Source organism: Vicia villosa, linkage group LG5 (genome assembly GCF_029867415.1).
Source record: "Vicia villosa cultivar HV-30 ecotype Madison, WI linkage group LG5, Vvil1.0, whole genome shotgun sequence".
NCBI classification, from domain to species: Eukaryota; Viridiplantae; Streptophyta; class Magnoliopsida; order Fabales; family Fabaceae; genus Vicia; species Vicia villosa.
The window spans coordinates 2870811-2884589 of record NC_081184.1 but is presented as its reverse complement, the minus strand read 5'-3'; the positions used below and the strand labels follow the sequence as shown (position 1 = coordinate 2884589).

General features: G+C 33.9%; 1 protein-coding gene and 1 long non-coding RNA gene across 2 annotated transcripts; one reads left to right on the top strand and one right to left on the bottom strand.

Annotated features, from left to right (window-relative positions):
- Window positions 1-1495: 1495 nt before the first annotated feature.
- LOC131606128 (uncharacterized) lies at window positions 1496-3320 on the bottom strand. The gene is made up of 4 exons (XR_009284738.1): window positions 3018-3320; window positions 1879-2167; window positions 1722-1791; window positions 1496-1585 (listed from the first exon to the last, which is right to left on the bottom strand). It is a non-coding gene; the product is annotated as an uncharacterized LOC131606128 (long non-coding RNA).
- Window positions 3321-3819: 499 nt separating this feature from the next.
- On the top strand, window positions 3820-8514 carry LOC131601153 (uncharacterized). The gene is made up of 5 exons (XM_058872913.1): window positions 3820-4227; window positions 5058-5196; window positions 6516-6736; window positions 7281-7454; window positions 8096-8514. The coding sequence occupies exons 1-5, from the start codon at window positions 4060-4062 to the stop codon at window positions 8180-8182; spliced, it is 789 nt and encodes a 262-aa protein (XP_058728896.1). The 5' UTR covers window positions 3820-4059; the 3' UTR covers window positions 8183-8514.
- Window positions 8515-13779: the final 5265 nt, after the last annotated feature.

Sequence of the window (13779 nt, the reverse complement as noted above, 5' to 3'; positions counted from 1 at the left end):
AACTTAATAAGGTTTCCATCCTGCTTAAAAAATGACACCTGATAGATTTCTTGTGTCAAGTGGTTTTAAGAAACACTAAAATGTGTAAAACACAATAGACATAAGGATCTTGGTCTTTATGGGACATTATAACAAAATACTCTAAAAAATTATATATATTTTTTTAAATAAATCTACAATTTTTATGATAAAATAAACTTAAACTAAGGAGATCCACTTAAAGTAAAGTAAAAACATATATATAGTGTTCAAGAATAATTAAAAGATTATCCCAAATTTGATAAGAAAAAAGAACAACAAATATTTCACTTTCTAGGTCATGAAGAATAAGATCAAATATTAACTGAGTGGAAAAGTGAAAGTATAAAGGTGCAGTATAAAGGTGAAGCGCAGCCATCTTTTTTAATTGGTCTTAGAACATAACTTGTAACTGGTAAGAATTATATGGTTGGTTAGCATTTGGATTTGAAAAGGTAGATAGCATACAAAATAGCATGTGATGAGATTTGAAAAACTAACCAAAAAGCATGAAGCGGTAGACAATTACCATAAAAAATCTTGTGATTAAAATTGATATTGATGAAAACAGATTGTGAACAAATTTGAAAAACTTAGTCACAAAGCATGAAGAAGTAGAAAACATTTAAAAAAAATAGGTGTTGAAGTGGAGTTAACATAGAATTTCAAAAAAAAACAAATTTTGTTAAATCTATCAATCTTACTAATAAGCTTTTGAGGTCATTGATGTTCAATGACATTACAAGTTTAACAATAATAGCTATCACTCAAAAGGAAAACTCATAACCATATGGACATAGAAAATTACCTGGTGCTGAATAGCTTTCATATCATTATTAATACCAACTCCTTCTGAAGTTAACTTGAAAGTTTGAATCATAGAAGCCTTGAGTTGGAAAGGAGCTCTACTTCCCTCTTTTGGAATGTTCATTCATGTTCTGAGGATGACCACTACAGCGGTAACTACCACTCCAACTCTAAATCTGAAAAATGCATCCTCATCCTGTCAAAGGGAGAGTTCGAAAGATCAACAACAGTTAAAATGTTGATGCAAATAACCACTAATGATTTTTTCAATGGATTTGGAGCAAAACAGAAACTTAATATTAATGTCTTGGGTAGGCTAGTCTACATATAAATGCTTTAATAAATAGGTTGTTTAGTTTAAATGTAGATTTTCAGCCTCAATAATATGTAACAGAACTCAATTCGCACATGGAGAAAATGTATGAAATGTCAAGAGAGTTGCAGATAGCATAAGTAAACTATAAATGGACTGATGAAATGTTATTGACAAATCATAATTGGCATAACAATGCATATAGTGTTTCACACTCTTTCGAACAGTACCTTATAATTGGTGATTCTTAGTTAAAATAATAAAGCATATGAGAGAAGAAAATAAAGCTTCTATTTTCATGACTAAAATATTATGCTTATAAAAAGGAGTAAATATTCTTGGCTAGAGTGGTTCTACCTTGCCCTCCTATTCCTACCGCAGAGATGGCAGTGTGGTCTTCCCTTCCCTTTACCAATCAATAAATCAACCTGCAATTATGTGCTACACCTGAAATTGAGATAATGGAACACCAAAATCAAATGTTATAATACTTATTCCATGAAAATTCAATCACATCAGCATTATGTGCTTTAAGAAAATGGGTTATTTGATTGGGAATTTATATCATCCGCGTCTTGGTTACTTGTGGGAGCAGTTGTTGCAAAGCTCATTTGTATAACATTGTGAAGCTCATACTCCCACATATCATGCATCTATAGCAAATTGTATCAAAATATAGTCAGCTAATAAACCTAATGCGAACATAATTTGGCCGCAAAAGCAACTTTAATGATTATTACCTGATTTGGCTCCTTGAACCCTCCACTCAATTGTGGATGCATAGCTCTACGGAGGATATCGGACGGATTTGTCATGTTTGGAATAACTGCCTGAATTAGCCCTGGCTAAGATTGATGTAACAGAGTAAAATTCATAATACAATAACGCAATGTTAGACAGAGTTGCAGATCTTAAGCTTTTTTTCCTAACTGGTATGCAAATAGATGAACAACTTACATCTTTAGCAAGAAGACCTTCAATATTAAAATCCAGCCGTGGAATTACTGTTGCACATTTCATAGATAAAAACTGCCAAAATAAAGAGATGGATCCGAGTCAATTTCACATAACTAAAATTTAAAGGGTCATAAGAATGAGTGTTCAATTTCACATATATTGGAAAATGATGGAAATGAGGAAATATGCCAAATTATAAATGTTGATATTGTGTTGAGGTAGAACTAAAATACACAGGGCAAAACAATTATAGGATTAAAATCTCTAGTGGGAAATACAAAGATAAGACCACAAGCAAGACTGACCATTACAGACTACCTTTATCTAAGCATAAAAAAACCACACATTAGTAATAGAAAGGTACAATTGATTTTATATTAAATAAGTATAAAGTCAGCTATATCTGGTCAAAGTTACCTAAAATCTCATGAACCATTGCAATTGAAAATAAAAATTAACTATCAATAATAACAAAAATAAACAAAAGAAAATAAGATTATTGTTATGTGTTTAGATTTAAAAGCAAGCAAAATCATTTAATAGTATGAAGTAAGTCTTACAACAAATGACAATTTATAAAAAGCTTGCTTGAAGCTATTTAGCATAAGGCTGAGTGATACAGATTTGTGGCATTTAGGCAAATAGCAATTCAAAAATATGTTAACAACTCAAGAATAGTGACAAATGTGGACAGTTATCTATAAGTGAGTTGTTAATTATATCAACAATACTAAGCATGAAGAACTGAAAGCTCTAACAACAGAGCTAACCATGTTTGCAACAAAATCCATATGGTCAGTATGTTGATAAAACTACATCAAAAACCAACAAAATCAATAGAAACAACAAATGTCACAAATGTCTCAGTCAAACAAAATAATATAATGAAAAGAAATAGAAAGTGTTAATTAGAAATACTGACCATTTGAGATAGGAGAGTACCAAGCCTTCAAAACCCTAAGAGAACCCTTCTCCATTCCAAACCTGTGACAAAAATTGAATTTCATGGTGAGAATACAAAGAGAGTGTATCAATGAAATCAAAACCACAACCCATAATCTGGGTCAACGACAAGTCACCGAAACAAAATTTGATTCGGTTCATTAGGAGGGTTGAGAGATGAAGAGAACGAATATGGCATCGGTTTTTCAATCGGAGGTGGCAATGGTCCTATATAGAAAGGAGAAGGAGCTGCGGCGGCTAGGGTTAGGGGAGAAAAAAAGGAGAGGTATGGTTCTTGTTTGCAAAGAGACAATATTTGTTGGAGGAAACGAAATGTTGTGAAAAGTAGATTGGCAAAGTACAAAAATTGAAGACATTGACCAATAGAAGACTACCAAATGGATGGATGAATATTGAATTTGTTAATTACAGGAAAGACCTTTTGGTAGTGTAAAAAAATTTGAGTGCAAGGGGTAATTAGTAATTTTGGGCTACATTTTAGTATTGGGTAGATAGTTGATTATAACGTAAACAAAAAGGATAAAATCAAATATATATTCACTCAACAATCAGATAAATCCCTATAACAACTAACAGTTGAAAACACGATGGTAAAATTTTCACATTAACAAAGAAAATCCCCAGTATATAAATTTCACCTTTCTTTTTCACTATTACAGATTTTTCTACCACGCGCTCGCAAGCACGTGGCACCATCTTCACACTTTCTTCTTCATTCATTCTCCTTTATCGCATTCTCTACCTCACTATAAATACTCATTCTCCTCAATTTTCAACACTTCCTTTTGTCAACTCCACCATCTCCAAACCTAACCCTCACGATAAACCTCAAAACCCTAACCCTAGTTTCTTCTTCAGATTCAATTCAATTCAATCGAATTCGTTTTCGTGTGTTTGTTTTTTTGGATGAGTTGAATTGAATTCGATAGAGTATAGATCGAGGAAGGAGAAGCCAAGAGGAGGAAATTGGATCGGAATTCGTAGTCTGCATCGAACGAACGATGTCTGCTGCTGTGTGCGGAAGCAAGAGATCTTTCTTTGAAGAACTTCCTCCGTCTCCGCCGTTGTCGAAGAGGCTTCGTTGTTCATCTGCTACTTCTCCGATTCGTTTTCCGACTCCATCACTCTTTGATCAGCTTCGTAATCTCTTCCCTCACATGGACCAACAGGTACTTTTTCGTTCTTTCGATTTTCGCTATTTTCGCTTGTATTAGTTCTGCTAATGAATGATGATGGTGCTGTTAATTTGAATTTAGGGAGTGATTATTTAGTATTTACAGTTGTATTTGTGTTAATGATACTGTTAATTTGAATTTATGAACTGATTCATTAGTATTTACAGTTGTATCTGTGTTGATGATGGTGTTAATTTGAATTTAGGAACTGATTATTTATTATATATAGTTGTATCTGTGTTGATGATGGTGTTAATTTGAATTTAGGGAGTGACTATTTAGTATTTAAAGTTGTATCTGTGTTGATGATGGTGTTAATTTGAATTTAGGGAGTGACTATTTAGTATTTAAAGTTGTATCTGTGTTGATGATGGTGTTAATTTGAATTTAGGGAGTGACTATTTAGTATTTAAAGTTGTATCTGTGTTGATGATGGTGTTAATTTGAATTTAGGAACTGATTATTTAGTATATACAGTTTATCTGTGTTGATGATGGTTGTTTATGAATGATGATATGTTAATCTGAATTGTATAACTGATTATTATTTTGAAGTTTACGGTTTTATTTATTGATGTTGAAGATGAGTACTTGTTTTTTTGTAAGGGTTTGTTTGTTTTAATGGAGGGGATGAAGGATTCGATTTGAATGAGATATATTGTGTTTTGTTGCGGGAAGTGAAAATAATTCTATTCTTTTTTGTTTGGTTCACGAGAGGACGAGAGCCTTTTAATGGAGGGAGGGAAAATGCTACTCTGTTGTATGATTTTATGTGATGTTTATCGTAAGAATTTTTTGCTTATGTATTGATGTTTGAGCTTTCAGGTTCTTGAGAGAGCTCTTCAAGAAAGTGACAATGATCTAGATGCTGCCATCAAGAGCCTGAATGAGCTTTACTTGGGAGCTGGGGGTGGGAATTTTGGAACTGCTGAAGAATCCGAGATTGATGTCAGTGGGGATCAAGGTATGGTTGGCTTTGGCAAGTAAATGTTTGGTTAACTTGGTTGTATTTGGTGTTTTCATTTTCTTTCATATTTTGGTGATCAAAGAGGTATCAGTTTTTGATAATGTTGAAACTATAAGGCCCTGTTTACTCTGAACACATTTAGAAAATATTTTCAAAAAGTAAACAGGATCTAAAAACTTCTTTTACAAAGTTTTCATTCTTCATCCTGTGGAGTTTTTACAATTCTAATGACATTTTTTTCCTTTTAATTCCATTCATTGGTTGATGACCTCTCCCGGTCTCTACGCTGTTTCAGTCACTCTCCCTCAGTCCTTCTGTAACAAATCCCATCTACTCTCTTTACCTAAAAGCAAATACATTCCTCTTTACTCTCTTTTGTAATAAATATCATCTACTGACATGCACATTGCATATTCACTCTTCTTTGCTCTCATTCTTTCCTTTTTCAAATTTTCTGTTAACTTTTGAGCCCCACAAGCAAATCACTAGTATGTTACTCTTTGTTGACTGGGACAAGGGCTGTGAGGGACAGGTGGCTGAGTTAAATGCCATGATGTCAATTTAGCACTATAGTGCGCAATCATGGAGCGGTGGCATGATCCAGTACGATGCTTTCGGCCAGCAAGCCACTTTCAACAGATGCAAAGACCATGAATCACCTTTATCTTGTTCCAATCACTCGTGCTATTAGGGTTTAATGGATGAAATCCCTCAAATACCCATTATTATGAACCATTCTACTTTTTAAGGGTATACATTATTTAGTTATATTTTAAGTAACCTATATTTTACTATTCTTCACGACTTCTTCTTATTATATGCTTGTTTCGTGAGGCTCCTCTCACTCTCCCCTCTACTCTGTGTGTGTCTTCTTCTTATGCAAAGCTTGTGTCTTCTTCTTCTTCTTCTTCTGCAAAGGTTTACTCCCGATCTTGTTCTTCTACATGTGAACTGTGAAACAAATCCCTTCTCCTGCCTATGAACTGAGAAGGCCTCTGATTCTCCACTGTTCTTTTTTTTGTATTTTTGGTTTGCTTTCCTCTGTTTTTTTGGGTTTTCTGCGAAGGACATGAACAATAAAAACACCTGTTACCTGTTTAGTTATTAATTATTAAGTATGCTCATATCTTTAATCATGTGTATATTCCTATTTTTGAATATTTATGCATCCTGTTGGGATTATGTTTAGTTTGTATATCTCTGCGCCACCATCCTAGATTTTAACAACATAGGTTGAATGAGTTTTTTAAAAGTATTGATTATTGACAGTGGAATCATCAACCACAATATTAACATGTCTTTGAAAAACTGTGCAGGTAAACTGGAAGATGATGTGAATGAGTCTGCTTCTCAGAATCAGTCTACTTTGAACAACCTTCCTGCAGACGGAGCAGAATGGATTGACTTTTTTGTTCGAGAAATGATGGTTGCTACCAGTGTTGATGATGCGAGAGCCCGTGCTGCTAGAATGCTGGAGGTTCTAGAGAAATCAATCAGTGAACGAGCAAAGGCTGAGGCAACAGACTCTCTTCAGAAGGTATTTAACTATTCATATAGTCATTTATGATTCATCTTAAAATTGTATTGTCTCGTAGGTCACAAGTGAGTCTCCTTTTTGAAGAGCAAGGATTATTGAACTATCTGTTGGGCAGTAGTGTGTTTTTTGAAATTTGTTTGTTTGAGGAAGAGCTTACAGTGGTGTGTATAACAAGTCTATGTAACTTCTTTACTTTTACTTATGTGTTAAAGTAACACTGGGGGAAGAGGGCGGAACAAACCTTCTTAGACAATCTATCCTATAGATCTTTTAATATTTTGTCATGCATTCTCTTGCTGCTAAATCTTTTACAGCATATTTGTTGATAGCTTTTCAAGAATGGTTTTTATCAGGATCAGAATACCCGGATTTGTGATGGTCCTGGCCATGATTTTTGTGATGTGCGGTTGACCTCTATGTGCATGTGTGCTCTGATACCCTTACATCTTAGAACCTATTAATGAGTTAGGAGTAATTGTATTGTATTGTATTTCCCCTCAGTTGGGTTTTTATCTTAATCGGCATAGAATGGTTTCGTTTTCAGGAAAACTTGATGCTGAAGCAGCAAATTGAAGTGCTGATTAAGGAAAAAAATTCTTTTAAAAACGCATTCAGGATTCAGCACGAACGCCTTGCTGATTATGATAATAAGAATCAAGAATTGCAGCAGTTGAAGCAGTTGGCGTCTCAATACCAGGAACAGATCAGAACTCTTGAGGTCTGATTCAATTTTATCTCTTTTCTTTGCATTGCTAAACTGCTTGTTCTTAGTTAAAGAAGTTAATATTTCCTCATAAGTTGTTGTGAATCTTTTTAAAGATAGGATTCAGTTTTGATATCATTCCTTTCTAAATGGGATAGCAGGGAGAAAAGTGGCATGACTGCATACATAGATGTTGGAAACTGCTTCATGATTATAATTTTAGTTTCATGATTGATTCCTGAATCTGAAGCACATTTTGTTCCGATACTAGTAACTAGAAATACTTCACTGTCATCTCCCTTTGGGGTTGGAAATTGGGAGTTATTTTAGTAATCTACCAAATACTATATGTAGGTTAGTGGCTGTTGGGAATTCACATTAGCTGGTCTTCTCTTAATCTCCTTTTTGTCGAATACACAAAATTGCTTCAGCTGAAAACAAAGAGGGGCCAATGCTCAATTATTACACATGATAAGAAATTAATTTTACTAATAAAATTCATTTGGTTCCTTGTTATACAGACAAACAAATTATTAAAATGGTGGATAAAAAATCTGAACTATGCATTGGGAATTTTTACTAATAAAATTCATTTGGTACATTAAATATTTTTTTTCACACATGCTGATGAATTCTGTATCTGTGTTTGTCAACAGATGAATAACTATGCATTGGGAATGCATTTGAGGCAGGCTCAGCAGAGCAATGGATTTCAAGGGAACTTCCCACCCGATGTCTTCTAACTAAATCAATGAGTAGTATGTCCTAATAAAGGTGGCAAACAGTTGCATCCAGTTAATTATGTTCTCTGTACTTCATCACGAAAGATTAAGCATTGTTATAGTTTGTGTAGCTTCTATTGCAAGCATGCTTTTTGTTTCTATAGTTCGAGTGATTGATCCTATCAACCCTATATAGAACTTGACAGATTCTTATCCATAAGTCATTCCCATATTTTGCCTATTTTTTGGCTTTGTTGTTGTCTATTGAGTTCACACGATGTTCAAGATCAATTTGATATTTTTACTGTTGACTATTGGAAGTTTGACATGCCCAACTCAAATTTATCAAGATATTGAGCTCATTTGTTACAATTTATTATTTTTTTTCATAAAAAATGTCATCTTTTTAAAGTGAAAAATCAATTTTAAGAGTTTTGATTGATTGTTTGAGATATGATAATAAAAATCTGTGAATCATAAGAATAATATTGTTTTGAATGTGCTTCTTTAGGTTTCAACAATAGGTTTAAATTATAAACTTAGTAGTTACGATGGTAATACATGATTGAACATGTGGAAGATTCAAGATCAATTTGTTAATTTTACGGTTGACTGTTGGAAATTTGACATGTAGAACTTGAATCTACTCCCTCCGTCTCATAATAAGTGTTTTATTTGTATTTTTTGTCTCAAAATAAATGTATCTTTAGAATATTAATGCAATATTTATTTTTTTTTGCACTATTATATCCCTATTTATTAACTTTCACGTTTTTTAACTATTCCACTATCTATAATAAATAGGGGTATTTTAGTAAATAATATAAGTTTATTATTAAAACTAACACATCTAATTATTTTCTTAAGAATCGCAAGACACTTATTATGAGACGGAGGGAGTATCAAGCTATAGGACTCATTTGTTACCCATACCACTTTTGGTATTTTGTGCTCCAATGGAATTGATGGACTATTCTCGAAACTACTTTAGTAAGTCTGAAATTGATGGACTATTCTCGAAACTACTTTAGTAAGTCTGAGCGCACACATAAGTTTTCGGTTCTCAATCAATATTTTGTTTCTATACTTTGCTACACTACACTGTTGTGTTGAGGCGTATTTGGCACAGTTTTTGCATTCTAATTTCGTACTCGTAACAAAATTTATTGAATATATTGTCTTCATATTCACCACCATTGTTGTTCTTAGTTTTTTGAACTTCAATTTTGTCTCATCTTCCACACGACTTTTCCTTTGCTGAAAACCTCAGATACTTTAAACTTATGTTTTAAAAAGTATATTCATATCTTCCTAGAATATCGATAAAAGTGATAGTAGTTTTTTCCACAAAATAAAAAGATAGTTTTTGGATCCCAAACATCAGAGTGAGTAAACTCATGTCTCTCTTTCGATGGGGTTCATTCACAGGTAATTCTTTTCTACTTTTCAAATATAGTCTTTTATATATGTCAATTTCTAGTAACTGAAGACTTGGAAATTTTCATTTTGAGTGTATAATTTGCATCCCTTTTTCACTTATATGACCTTTATCTGGCGCCATAGATTTAAACTTTCATATGTAGCAACTGCAATCAAATGATATGTTTTCGACGTCCTGTAAAGATTCAATCTTTGTGCCACGACCAATCGTCATAGCACCTTTTGAAATCTTGTAATAATTGTCATGAAAGATTGTTGTGTGACCGGTATTGGCAGACTGGCCAATGAAGACTAAGTTTTTTGTTAGGTTGAAAATATGTATGACATTTTTCAGTTTATATACAGATCCATTCAACCAAATTTTTACTTCACCGTTGCTCACAATCTCAAAAGATTGTTCATTACTAAGGAACACTTTAGTGAGATTTCTAGAGACATAATTTTGAAAGAATTCTTTTTAGGAAGTAGCGCGGAAGGATGCTCCATAAATAAACACCAAATATTCTTCTTTACTCTTCAAAGAACATATCAAAGTATCAACTCCACATTTGTAATTTTAACCCGCTATTCTCCTTCTAATTATCTTTATTCCTATGATAAATTAATTCGACATACGCATTCAATTTCTAAGAGAATTGTGAAGCTGCAAAGGTGAAGATAATGACTCAAGAACTAATGAGATTTTTTGAGATAGCAGTCACCTGTTTTTTGTTCGCTTTTTTTTGATACGATGGTCACCCAATTTTGTTTTTTTTTTCTATTAAGGATTTTAGTGACTTTTTTTTCTCCAATTTTTTGCTTTTCTTATTTTTATTATTACTATTATTATTTTTTCTTATCTCATTCTTTTTTTATTTTTTTGGAACAATTTCAATGGAATTTGTTCTTTTGACTTTTTTTTTGAAAGATTTCTGACTGCTATGTTAATAGTTAGTGAGGAACAATTACTATAAATTTTTAGATTTTTACAATTTCTTTGACACTATATGATGTGTGCGAGGACATTGTGGCTGATCTTCTTATTATAAGATATTTGAAGTGTACAAATGAAGTAATTCTCTTGAAATTTCAATACATAATCGAACTAATAGAAAAATTACCTGCTTTTGAATAAGATTAAGGGTTTTTAATGAAGAAAGAAAACCAACTTCCAAACTCAAAGGGGTTGACTAGGGATTATATTTCCTTACCTCCTTAGGCTATCAACAATGGTTTCTAAATTTAACACCCTACTTTTTCACTTTTTACACTCCACATCATCATCATCTCTCTTCCATCTAATTATTCAACACCCATTCAATTTTTACTTACTACAATGATTTTGTTTAATAAAATTCAACAACCTACCCCACCACTTTTATTTTATATTATTATTTTCTTTTATGTTTTTATTTTTGTGATTACATATTAATAACAATTATCGATTAAAATTAAATTAGAATAATTAAGAGTTAAATAATTTATTTTAATTTTTTTCTAATTTAATAATTTATTTTTATTTTATTTTTCTAATTTGTTGTTGGGATCCATTTCACTAAAAATATATTAAGAGCTACAAACAAGAAGGCTAAATAGAAAAATTAGAGAGAAGAAAGTTGATTTTTTTCTGGGTTCAAATCTAATGAAACTAGTCTCTAATTATAGAGAAAAAAATGATGAATTTTGGTAAAAATAAAATAAATAAAAAAATAATTTATTATAAAATAATTGACCCCAAATGATTATGATAATAAAAATATAATAACTGACAACAACCAATGATATTTTGGCAAGTGTTTTTTGTGGCCCACACTCTCTCTTATTTAACATGTTGAATTTATTCAACACAATTTAATCCACCTCATTTTCAACACCCAATTCAACACCTCATCACACTCATTCAACTACTTAATAAATTATTCAACATGTCCATTGTAAATGGTCTTAGTGTTAGGGACGTGAAACAATGTCTTACATCATTAACTAAGTTTTATTAAAAAACATACTTTACCAACTTCGATTATATCATTTACATCATCCTCCATCTAATCTTTGGTAAAACAAAATTTTGGTAAAGAAAAGTGAAATGAAAAAATATTGAGTTTTTTTTTTCCAAAAGAAAATAAGGGAAAGAGTAAACATGAAAGGATTAGTTCAAAAAATGCATGATCATTTCATTAATTTTACTAGTCCGAAGAACAAAAAAATTGAAAGCTAACGAGTGCTTAAAAAACAAGGAAATTACAAGGGAAATGTTAAAATTGCCAAATGATCACCAGCTTCGAGGATTAACTCTCATGCTTGATCCATGTTTGGTTGGCCTTTTACCCACTCAAAGATTGAGGTCGATATGTTCGCCAAAGAAGAGACGATATTTCATGTTTCATCATGATTTGACATCGAATCATCCAAGTCTTCTTCTTCTGGCTCTTCTAAACATGGGTTCTTGACTTTTACTGCCTTTGGAGGATCGTCAATGATTATTCCTGACTTTATACCCATTTTGACCCTTTCCCAAATAGTGACTAGATCAGAGAAAGCTAGTGAAGAGGTTCCAACCATTTTTTTTATAAAAGGGTATTTGAGCGTGTCAACAAACATTGTAGCCAATTCCTTCTCAAAAATTGTAGGTTCAACTTGGGAAATGATTTATCTCCCACGTTGAGTGTAACACCCTGGATTTCCGCTTACCCCGCAGGGCTTCCGGCCTACCAAGCATGTCACCAGCTTAATCAATAATCCCCCCTAGGTCCGCTTATCGGCTGCCCAAGAAATATTGTTTTTGCCTCCCGCAGGAATCGAACCACGTACCTAGGGGTTAAGTACGTATTCATAGCAATTCCTGCTACCAATTGAGCTACTAGCTCAATTGGTAGCAGGAATTGCTATGAATACGTACTTAACCCCTAGGTACGTGGTTCGATTCCTGCGGGAGGCAAAAACAATATTTCCTGGGCAGCCGATAAGCGGACCTAGGGGGGATTATTGATTAAGCTGGTGACATGCTTGGTAGGCCGGAAGCCCTGTGGGGTAAGCGGAAATCCAGGGTGTTACATTAAAAGGCGCCTTTTTAATGTAACACCCCGATATCCGCTGCACGCATCAACCGTGTCGGCCAACCGAGCATGTTACCGGCTTAATCAATAATCCCCCCTAGGTCCGCTTATCGGCTGCCCAGGAAATATTGTTTTTGCCTCCCGCAGGAATCGAACCATGTACCTAGGGGATAAGTACATATTCATAGCAATTCCAATTCCTGCTACCACTTGACCATATGGTCAATTGGTAGCAGGAATTGCTATGAATACGTACTTAACCCCTAGGTACATGGTTCGATTCCTGCGGGAGGCAAAAACAATATTTCCTGGGCAGCCGATAAGCGGACCTAGGGGGATTATTGATTAAGCTGGTGACATGCTTGGTAGGCCGGAAGCCCTGCGGGGTAAGCGGAAATCCAGGGTGTTACATTAAAAGGCGCCTTTTTAATGTAACACCCCGATATCCGCTGCACGCATCAACCGTGTCGGCCAACCGAGCATGTTACCGGCTTAATCAATAATCCCCCCTAGGTCCGCTTATCGGCTGCCCAGGAAATATTGTTTTTGCCTCCCGCAGGAATCGAACCATGTACCTAGGGGTTAAGTACATATTCATAGCAACTCCTGCTACCAATTGAGCTACTCAATTGGTAGCAGGAGTTGCTATGAATATGTACTTAACCCCTAGGTACATGGTTCGATTCCTGCGGGAGGCAAAAACAATATTTCCTGGGCAGCCGATAAGCGGACCTAGGGGGGATTATTGATTAAGCCAGTAACATGCTCGGTTGGCCGACACGGTTGATGCGTGCAGCGGATATCGGGGTGTTACATTGAGCATATTCTCGGAAGGTCTCATAATCCCTTTTGCCATATCTTGCAGTTGCATTTGATTAGGAGCCAAACCAAATTTATACTTGTATTGCTTCATAAAAGATTCAGCTAAGTATTTCCAAGAGTGAATTTGGTCCTTCTTAAGGGGCATGTACCAACTTAAAGATACGCGAGTTAGTATGTCTTGAAAAATATGAACTAAGAGCTTATTATTTTGAGCATTAGGAGCTATTTTTCTATAATACATGATCAATGGTTCTTTGGACAGTTGACCCCATTATATTTTTTGAAGTCGGGTACTTTGAATTTCGGAGGAGCCATAACATC